The following is an 11,207-nucleotide window of genomic DNA, read 5'->3' on the forward strand; positions in this document are numbered from 1 at the left end:
CGGTGCACAACTGAGCAAGAGGACAAGTACATTGTCTAGTTTGAGAAACAGACGCCTCACAAGTCCTCAACTGGCAGCTTCATTAAATAGTACCAGCAAAACACCAATCTCAATGTCAACAGTGAAGAGGCGACTCCGGGATGCTGGCCTTCTAGGCAGAGTTGCAAAGAAAAAGCCATATCTCTGTCCAGTGTCCGTGTTATTTTGCCCATCTTAATCTTTTATTTTTATTGGCCAGTCTGAGATATGGCTTTTTCTTTGCAACTCTGCCTAGAAGGCCAGCATCCCGGAGTTTCTCAGAACAAGAATAGACTGACGAGTTTCAGAAGAAAGTTCTTTGTTTCTGGCCCTTTTGAACCTGTAATCGAACCCACAAATGCTGATGTTCCAGATACTCAACTAGTCTAAAGAAGGCCAGTTTTATTGCTCCTTTAATCAGAACATCAGTTTTCACCTGTGCTAACATAATTACAAAAGGGTTTTCTAATGATCAATTAGCATTTTAAAATGATAAACTTGGATTAGCTAACACAACGTGCCATTGGAACACAGGAGTGTTGGTTGCTGATAATGGGCCTCTGTACGCCTATGTAGATATTCCATTAAACATCAGCCATTTCCAGCTATAATAGTGATTTACAACATTAACAATGTCTACACTGTATTTCTGATAAATTTGATGTTATTTAATGGACAAAAAAATGCCTTTTCTTTCAAAAACAAGGACATTTCTAAGTGACCCCAAACTTTTGAACGGTAGTGTGTGTTACGGTTCACTCTTAGTTTTCCTTATCTCCACTGTGGAATGTTCATGTTGATCCTCTTGGTTGTCTTGGTCCTCTTGATCCATCCACCTGTCTTCTTTGTTAGTCAAGCCTGACCCCTTAATCCCGTAGTTTTTTCCTGTAATCTAATTTAATATGACTGAAGATACAGCATTTTATGCCAGGCCCCTTCTAATAGGGTATAACAGACTCGTTAGAAGTTTGACCACACGCCCTCTAGACGAACTACATGCCCTCTATCAAATCAAAACTGGAATGTTTACTCAAAGCAAAAGGTTGTAAAAGTATGCTAGACACTTATAGAATATATCATACCTAGTTTGATGTTTGTGACAAACTGTGAAGTATTTATTGATTTATAAAGATTTAAATTGCATTTTAAAGATTTTATGTATTTCCATCTAATCAAAACTGGAATTTTTATTCAAAACAAAGATTGTAAAAGTATTCTAGACATTTATAGAATAAACCATATCTATTTATATGTTTGTGACAATCAATGAATTAGTTATTGATTTTTACAATTTTAAATGGCTTTTGGCGAATATCTGATGAATGCCTGTTGAATGTCTGTTGAATGTCTGTTGAATGTCTGTTGAATGTCTGTTGAATGTCTGTTGAATGTCCGAATGTGTGACTGTAAAACCAACTTTACATCTAGGCTACATATTGAACTTATTGAATCATCTCAGGCCAGTGGAACAATATATGACTTTATGGTTAGATCAGAATCGCCATCATAATCATTGGCCTGTATAGATACTGTTAGTCAAAACGACAAGTCCAAATCACCATCTCAAATCAATGGCTTAAGAAAGGCCCAATTTAGCAAGCTAGCTACTGCAGGACAACAACACAAGCAGACTAGAAACAGACACATTTTTCTAAGAATTACATTTTGCTTTAGATGTGATTTGATTGGTGTGAAGGCCTCCCTTGGGGGGCATTTTACGGTGCCTGGACAACCCACAGTTGAGCTCAACTCAACGCTGATTGGCTAATAATTTTATACTTTTTTTAATCAAGGGAGGCAAAATGCTCGCTGGCATCAATCAATCAATCAAATGCTACGGTGGCAATATGTCATACTCTTTTTTCCAGATAGCGTCAGATACATGGGCTACACATACTTAGACATAGGGGCGCTGTTTCCCTCGCTCAGATTATTTATCCGGTGAGATTCAGCCACTTGTGAATTGAAGGGAAATTATGAAAACACAAAGACAAAAGATAAATGATCTTGGTCAAATATTTTGGGAAGCCTGGCTTCCCTTGGCATCCATGAATACACGCCACTGTTGCCCTCTGAAGAGGCAACAACGATATATAGGCTAGTCTAACCACATCACTCCCAAATGGCACAGATGTGAGATTTTCTTTCACTATAGAAGCACTGGTCCTCTTAAATTGTAGTTCCAAGATGCACATGAAGATATTTAGGGTTATATGATGGTCTGCTCTGCCATTCCTCCCCTTCACACCAGGGCTGCCAAGAATGGACCCATCATAAAACTATAAAGCAGCTTCCCACTACCATGAGATGTAAATATTTAATGTATTACATGAATGGTGACCCAGCCCTTCCAAAAATACAGTCCATTTAAATCATGTTTTCTTTCCAGCATGCTCCATGTATTCAATGTATTCCATTTCAAATTTGGCTCCCATTGCGGCTTTACTTCCATGCCGTTATGACACATCTGGCAGTTCCTTTTCTATATGTTCCTAGTTTAAAGTGTGTAAATATCTAACAATACAACCTTGACGGATGGTGCTGCATCACGAGTAGGAGAGAAAGGCCATTTAGATGGGCAACGAGGCATGCTGGTTCGCGATCAATTCACAGAATAAATAGACTCACACCAATGACACCCCTAACCAGTTCTCAGTTCACAGACCATCCAGCTTGTGTAGATGTATAGGTAATGACTGTACCTTAATACACATCCATATGGAGAGAGGCAGAGTCGCGAGCATCAGAAGGATGGATAATCCGACAATGATCCACCCACATAAGCCAATACCAATATCTGGGCTCTCCAAGGCTGAAAGACAATACAAAAACATACCAACAGCGTGAAATATAACTGCAACCAGAACATTTACATTCTCACATCCCAGCCAACCCAAGAGCAGCCCCTTCCACATCATGCATTTCTGGTAGCGTCATTCTTCAAAATGTTTCATCTGTATTCTTCTGTGATCTGCCAAGACTAGCTTATGTAGCTTAAATTGTGCATCAGATACCTAGGCTACAAACAATTAGGCTAAAAATAGTTTTAGAACTACTGGTAATACCCAGATATGCATGTGTTTGGCAGATTTACGTTTACTATGTTAAGTCTAGTCTACGAGACCAGGCTGGGCTATGATACTAACTATAACACTTAATTCTGAATTTGATCTGGCAAATCGACGTTGGGCAAATAGCCTAAATAGGCAAATGCCCAACACTGCAGGCAAACTGTATTGAATGCAAAATTGTAATGTGGCAAAAACGTAAGTTAACCATTATGTCTGATACGTTGCTATAAGAATGCGTGCGTCGCACACCATAACGGTGTTTTGTAGGGTGGCTCTCTGTTCCACTGCTTTCTTTGGTCATGTGTTGATTTGACCAACTAAAGATGACCAAATGTAGATATTTTGTCTATGAAAATAACCATATCAGCAGACTTAAGTAAATAAACTGGATTAGGCCTACCTGCTTGACGTTCCCGTCTTTTACTCTCTCTAATTGAAATGGTTTCTTTGCCGTCTTCCTCCATTGTAAAATACAGTTCAGTCACTGATCTCAGTACTGTCGCTTCAGTCGAGTATGTGTGTTGATGAAAATGAGCATGTTTGTGTCACAAGATAAGACGTACTCTGGGGGGATGTACTGACATATCTTACTTCATTTTCATGTACTTTGTCACCCCCTACTGGGTCAAGCACACACACAAAAAAAATCTATGATGACGTGGCTTTATAACAACAAATGATGTAGACCGATAATTTGGTTTACTGAAAAGGAAAATGACCCAGCTGCATTATTTGGCAACTCTTGGAGGACAGTTGCTAAAAAAACATAATTTAAGCGCTTCGGTCCCTCATTTGGGTTTTACACACAGAAGAATTAGGAGGGTTTTAATATATCAAGTTTCAAGTTTTAATGTCACTTGCGCAAGTACAGTGAATTGCCTTTCTTGAAAGCGTTAAAACCAACAATGCAGTAATCAACAGCAATGAAGTACTAAAAATAACATAAGGTAGAACAAAAACACACAATAAATAAAATAAGAAAAACAAAAGAAGTAAGTAAGCTACAGTTGAAGTCGGAAGTTTACATACAACTTAGCCAAATACATTTAAACTCTGGTTTTCACAATTCCTGACATTTAATCCAAGTAAAAATATCCTATCCTAGGTCAGTTAGGATCACCACTTTATTTTAAGAATGTGAAATGTCAGAATAATAGTAGAGAGTGATTTATTTCAGCTTTTATTTCTTTTATCACATTCCCAGTGGGTCAGAAGTGTACATACACTCAATTAGTATTTGGTAGCATTGCCTTTAAATTGTTTAACTTGGGTCAAACGTTTCCGGTAGCCTTCCACAAGCTTCCCACAATAAATTGGGTGAATTTTGGCCCATTACTCCTGACAGTACTGGTGTAACTGAGTCAGGTTTCTAGGCCTCCTTCCTCGCACACACTTTTTCAGTTCTGCCCACAAATGTTCTACAGGATTGAGGTCAGGGCTTTGTGATGGCCACTCCAATACCTTGACTTTGTTGTCCTTAAGCCATTTTGCCACAACTTTGGAAGTATGATTGGGGTCATTGTCCATTTGGAAGACCCATTTGCGACCAAGCTTTAACTTCCTGACTGATGTCTTGGCATGTTGCTTCAGTATATCCACATCATTTTCCTGCCTCATGATGCATCTATTTTGTGAACTACACCAGTCCCTCCTGCAACAAAGCACCCCCACAACATGATGCTGCCTCCCCCGTGCTTTACGGTTGGGATAGTGTTCTTTGGCTTGCAAGCCTCCCCCTTTTTCCTCCAAACATAATGATGGTCATTATCGCTAAACAGTTCTATTTTTGTTTCATCAGACCAGACGATATTTCTCCAAAAAGTACGATCTTTGTCCCCATGTGCAGTTGCAAACCGTAGTCTGGCTTTTTTATTGTGGTTTTGGAGCAGTGGGTTCTTCCTTGCTGAGCGGCCTTTCAGGTTATGTTGATATAGGACTCGTTTTACTGTGGATATAGATACTTTCGTACCTGTTTCCTCCAGCATCTTCACAAGGTCCTTTGCTGTTGTTCTGGGATTGATTTGCACTTTTCGCACCAAAGTACGTTCATATCTAGGAGACAGAACGCGTCTCCTTCCTGAGCGGTATGACGGCTGCGTGGTCCCATGGTGTTTATACTTGCGTACTATTGTTTGTACAGATGAACGTGGTACCCTCAGGCATTTGGAAATTGCTCCCAAGGATGAACCAGACTTGTGGTGGTCCACATTTTTCTTCTGAGGTCTTGGCTGATTTCTTTTGATTTTCCCATGATGTCAAGCAAAGAGGCATTGAGTTTGAAGGTAGGCCTTGAAATACATCCACAGGTAGACCTCCAATTGACTCAAAGGATATCAATTAGCCTACCAGAAGCTTCTAAAGCCATGACATCATTTTCTGGAATTTTCCAAGGTGTTTAAAGGCACAGTCAACTTAGTGTATGTACATTTTTGACCCACTGGAATTGTGATACAGTGAATTATAAGTGAAATAATCTGTCTGTAAACAATTGTTGGGAAAATTACTTATGTCATGCACAAAGTAGATGTCCTAACCGACTTGCCAAAACTATATATTGTTAACAAGAAATGTGTGGAGTGGTTGAAAAACGAGTTTTAATGACTCCAACCTAAGTGTATGTAAACTTTTGACTTCAACAGGGTCAGTTCCAATACCCTATTTAAAATGGAGTGGTAGAGGTAGATATGTATAGGAGTAAGGTGACCAGGCTTCGGGATATATGATAAACAGAGTACTACCAGAGTATATGATGATTGTATGTGACTGTGTGCTTGTGTGTAGAGTCAGTATAAATGTGTATATGCACGTTATGTGTGTGTGATTAAATTAAGTGTGTGTGTGTGATAGTCAGTGTAGCTATTTTGTTAGTGATTTAGCAGTCTTATGGCTTGGGGATATAAGCTGCTCAGGAGCCTGTTGGTGTCAGGCTTGATGCACCGGTACTGCTTGCCATGCGGAAGCAGAAAGAACATTCTATGGCTTGGCTGGATGGATTCTTTAATGATTTTCCGCGACTTCCTTTTACACCGCCAGGTCCCTGGATTGCAGGGAGCTCGGCCCCAGTGACATACTGGGCTGTCCGCACGACACATGCAATTAAGGGTGGTGCTGTTGCCATAACAAGCAGTGATGCAGCCTGTCAATATGCTCTCAACGGTGCAGCATTTTGAGGATTTGAGGGCTCATGCCAAATCTTTTCAACCTCCTGAGGGGGAAGAGGTGCTGTGAAGAAGGTGTGACAGCTCCTCGACCCGTTCCACTGCAGCCCCGTCGATGTGGATGGGGGCGTGCTCGCCCAGCCGTTTCCTGTAGTCCACGATCAGCCCCTTGGTCTTACTGATGTTGAGGGAGAGGTTGTTGTCCTGGCACCACACTGCCCGGTCACTGATCTCCTCCCTGTAGGCTGTCTCATCTTCACCAGTGATCAGGCCTACCACCGTCGTGTCATCAGCAAACTTGATGATGGTGGTGGAGTTGTGCGTGGCCACACAGTCATGGGTGAACAGGAATTACAGGGGAGGACTAAGCACACACCCCTGTGGGGTCTCCGTGTTGAGGGTCAGTGTGGCGGAGGTGATGTTGCCTACCCTCCCTACCTGGGGTCGGCCTATCAGGAAGTCTAGGATCCAGTTGTAGAGGGACTTGTTCAGTCCCAGCGTCCTAAAATTGGTGACGAGCTTGGAGCGGACAATGGTGTTGAACACTGAGCTGTAGTCAATGAACAGCATTCTCACATACAGTGCCAGTCAATCTACCCATTTCATGGTTTTTCTTTATTTTGACTATTTTTTAAATTGTAGATAGTGAAGACATCAAAACTATGAAATAACACATATGGAATAATGTAGTAACAGTGTTAAACAAATCAAAATATATGTTATATTTGAGATTCTTCAAAGTAGCCACCCTTTGCCTTGATGACAGCTTTGCACGCTCTTGGCATTCTCTCAACCATCTTTATTTCAATTAACATGTGTGCCTTGATAAAATTTAATTTGTGGAATTCCTTTCCTTCTGAATGCATTTGAGCCAATCAGTTGTGTTGTGACAAGGTTATACTGAAGATATCCCTATTTGGTAAAAGACCAAGTCCGTATTATGGCAAGAACAGCTCAAATAAGCAAAGAGAAACAAGAGTCAATCCTTACTTTAAGACATGAAGGTCAGTCAATGCGGAACATTTCCAGAACTTTGAAAGTTTCTTCAAGTGCAGTCTCAAAAACCATCAAGCGCCATGATAAAACTGTCTCTCATGAAGACCGCCACAGGAAAGGAAGACAGAGAGTTACCTCTGCTGCAGAGGATAAGTTCATTAGAGTTTCCAGCCTCAAAAAATGGCAGCCCAAAACATTTTTTCAGAGTTCAAGTAACAGACACATCTCAACATCAACTGTTCAGAGGAGACTGCGTGAATCAGGCCTTCGTGGTCAAATTGCTGCAAAGAAACCACTATTAAAGGACACCAATTGTCACGCCCTGACCTAAGAAATCTTTGTTTTCTTTATTATTTTGGTTAGGTCGGGGTGTGACGAGGGTGGTATGGGTGTTTTTGTCTTGTCTAGGGTTTTTTGTATATCTATGGGGTTTTGGTATTGTCTAGGTAATGTAGGTCTATGGTGGCCGGAATTGGTTCCCAATCAGAGAACCACAATTGGTTTTGTGGGTTATTGTCTATGTGATGTTGCATGTCTGCAGTCGTTGCTTATAGCGTTCACGTTCGTTTTTGTTATTTTGTATAGTTTGTTCAGTATTCTTCTTTATTAAAAGGAAGATGTATTATAATCACGCTGCGCCTTGGTCTCCTTTGTATGACGAGCGTGACACCAATAAGAAGAAGAGACTTGCTTGAGCCAAGAAACACGAGCAATGGACATTAGACCGGTGGAAATCTGTCATTTGGTCTGATGAGTCCAAATTATACATTTTTGGTTCCAACCGCCATGTCTTTCTGAGACATAGAGTACAGTAGGTGAGTGGATGATCTCGGCATGTGTGGTTCCCACCGTGAAGCATGGAGAAGGTGTGATGGTGTGGGAGTGCTTTACTGGTGACAACGTCAGTGATTTATTTAGAATTCAAGGCACACTTAACCAGCATGGCTACTACAGCATTCTGCAGCGATACGCTATCCCATCTGGTTTGCGCTTAGTGGAACTATCATTTGTTTTTCAATAGGACAATGACCCAACACACCTCCAGGCTGTGTAAGGGCTATTTGACCAATAAGGAGAGTGATGGAGTGCTGCATCAGATAACCTGGCCTCCACAATCACCCAACCTCAAACCAATTTAGGTATTTTGGGATGAGTTGGACCGTAGAGTGAAGGAAAAGCAGCCAACGAGTGCTCAGCATTTGTGGGAACTTCTTCAAGACTGTTGAAAAAACGTTCCAGGTGAAGCTGGCTGAGAGAACGCCAGGCGTGTGCAAAGCTGTCATCAAGGCAAAGGGTGGCTACTTTGAAGAATATACAATATAACATATTTTAGGGTTACTACATGATTCCATACGTGTTATTTCATAGTTTAGATGTCTTCACTATTATTCTACAATGTAGAAAATAGTAAAAATATAGAAAAACCCTTCAATGAGTAGGTGTGTCCAAACATTTGACTGATACTTTAGGTAATCATTTTATCTAGGTGGGTGATGGCAGTGTGGAGTGCAATTGAGATTGTGTTGTCTATGGATCTGCAAATTGGAGTGGGTCTAGGGTCTGGGGTGACCCACTCCAATTGAACACTATGAAGCCTGCTTTAGCAAGATATCTGGCAAGCATCTGAAATGTGTCTAAACTTTTTATAGCATAAACATACCTTACTGTTGTCTAGATAGTATTTTACTACAAATGGAATGAAGGGCTTAGTAGCAACCAAATGCATCTTCCTGACTGATCTCTTCTGATCTGTCAATCCCACTCACGGTATGGTCATCACTACTTTTATAGACAAAAGGAGTCTGCCTTTTAACTTTGTATAGTTTGATGTGTGCCATAACCAGCCTTTCAAAGTACTTCATGATTACAGATGTGAGTGCTACAGGGTGGTAATAATTGTGGCATGAAGCCTTAGAATTCTTGGCAACAGTAATTATGGTGGTCAGCTTAAAACATGTGGGGTTTACAGACTGAGACAAGGAGAGGTTGAAAATTACCATGAATATGCCTGCCAGCTGTTCTATGCATGCTATGAGAATGCGCCCAGGAATACCGTCTGGCCCCCCAGCCTTGCAAGTGTTGACCTGATTAAAGACCTTACTCACGTCAGCCTTGGATAGCGAGATCACGAGTCCTCTGGGTCGGTAGGGGCCCTCACGCATGGCACGGTGTTGTTATTGTTGAAGCGTGCATAAAATGCATTGAGTTTGTCTGGTAAAATGCATTGCGTTCGAGAGGCATGGAAGAGTGGTATCGTTGGGCAGATCACGGCTGGGTATTCCTTTGTAATCCATAATGGACTGTATCCCCTGCCACTTGCGTCGGAACCTGTGTAATATGATTCCACCTTATTCTTATATTGTCCTTTTGGTTGTTTGATGACTGTGCAGAGGTCATAGTGTGACTTCTTGTACTTGTTCCTGTCCTCAGCCATAGCCTCAGGGTTGTCTGCAATAGCCCTGTGTGCAGTAGCCCTGTCCTTTAGTTTAGCGCCAACCTCAGTGTTAATCCAGGTTTTTTGGGGGGGGAAAGCAGCGAATCTTCACTGTGGGGACAACGTCGCTGATGCATTTCCTAATGAAACCAGTGACGGAGGTGTTTAGCTCGTCAATGTTAGAGTCTCAGAACACATTCCAATCAGCTCTAGCAAAGCAGTCCTGTAGCATAATCTCTGATTTTGATGACACTGGCTGCCCTCTGGCTGCCCTCGGCCCTAAACCCTCAAACCTTGAATGACATTTTACATCGTTACATCCAAGCATACCTTAAATGTCCCTTGCCCAAGCGAGGGAGTGATGATCAGAGAGGCAACGTCCTTAGTGGAAATCTTTAAATTGAGCTTAAAAACAACCAACCTAAAGCTATTGTAATGTAATGGCGCCGGAGAGGATGGCTACCGTTTTATTGGCTCTTAACCAACCGTGCTATTTTGTTGGTTTTTTCCCGTTGTTTGTAACTTATTTTGTACATAATATTGCTGCTACCGTCTCTTATGACCGAAAAGAGCTTCCGGACATCAGAACAGCAATTACTCACCTTGAATTGGATGAAGAATATTTCTTTAATGAGTCAGACGAAAGGGATTTCCTCAAGACATCCGAACAGGCCCTCATCCCCGTCATTCGCAGGAGAAAGAGACAGAGGTTTTGCGGAAGGAGACCGGGGTGCCTTGTGAGGATCAGGCGACGAGTGGCTAATCTGCCTTTGCCATCCGTACTATTGGCCAATGTACAATTGCTGGATAATAAATTGGACGAACTAAAGGCACGCATATCCTACCAACGGGACATTAAAAACTGTAATATCTTATGTTTCACAGAGTCGTGGCTGAACGACGACATGAATAACATGCAGCTGCCGAGTTACACACTGTATCGGCAGGATAGAACAGCAGCCTGTCACGCCCTGAACTTAAAGAGCCTTTTTATTTCTCTATTTGGTTAGGTCAGGGTGTGATTTGGGTGGGCATTCTAGTTTTCTATTTCTTTGTTGGTCGGGTATGGTTCCCAATCAGAGGCAGCTGTCTATCGTTATCTCTGATTGGGAATCATACTTAAGCAGCCTGTTTTCCACTCTAGTTTGTGGGATCTTGTTTTTGCACTGTTGCTGTCTAGCTCTGCAGAACTTTAGTTCGTTTATATTTTGTTGTTTTGTCGGTGTTTCAGTATTAAATATCATGAACACTTTCCACGCTGCGCTTTGGTCTCATTCATTCAATGACGGACGTAACACAGCCTCTGGCATGACAAGGGGTGGCGGTCTATGTACTATATTTGTAAAGAACAGCTGGTGCACGATATCTAAGGAAGTCTTGAGGTTTTGCTCCCCTGATGTACAGTATCTCATGATAAGCTGTAGAACACAGTATCTACCTACAGTAGAGAGTTTTCATCTGTATTTTTCGTAGCTGTCTACATACCACCACAGACCGATGCTAGCACTAAGATCGCACTGAATTAGCTGT

The 11,207-nt window shown here is 41.6% G+C and overlaps 1 protein-coding gene across 1 annotated transcript in view; it reads right to left on the reverse strand.

Moving 5' to 3' along the window:
• The window catches only part of LOC111961553 (stomatin), a 29,054-nt gene extending 25,398 nt beyond the window's left edge, over window positions 1-3,656 (reverse strand). The window contains exons 1-2 of the mRNA XM_023983932.3: window positions 3,490-3,656; window positions 2,721-2,830 (exon numbers count right to left, since the gene is read on the reverse strand). Coding sequence (XP_023839700.1) covers window positions 2,721-2,830; window positions 3,490-3,553 — 174 coding nt within the window. The 5' untranslated portion in view covers window positions 3,554-3,656. The remainder of the gene's footprint in view (window positions 1-2,720; window positions 2,831-3,489) is intronic.
• Between the last annotated feature and the right edge of the window lie 7,551 nt (window positions 3,657-11,207).

The sequence above is a fragment of the Salvelinus sp. IW2-2015 genome, linkage group LG4q.1:29, assembly GCF_002910315.2.
Source record: "Salvelinus sp. IW2-2015 linkage group LG4q.1:29, ASM291031v2, whole genome shotgun sequence".
Lineage (NCBI taxonomy): Eukaryota > Metazoa > Chordata > Actinopteri > Salmoniformes > Salmonidae > Salvelinus > Salvelinus sp. IW2-2015.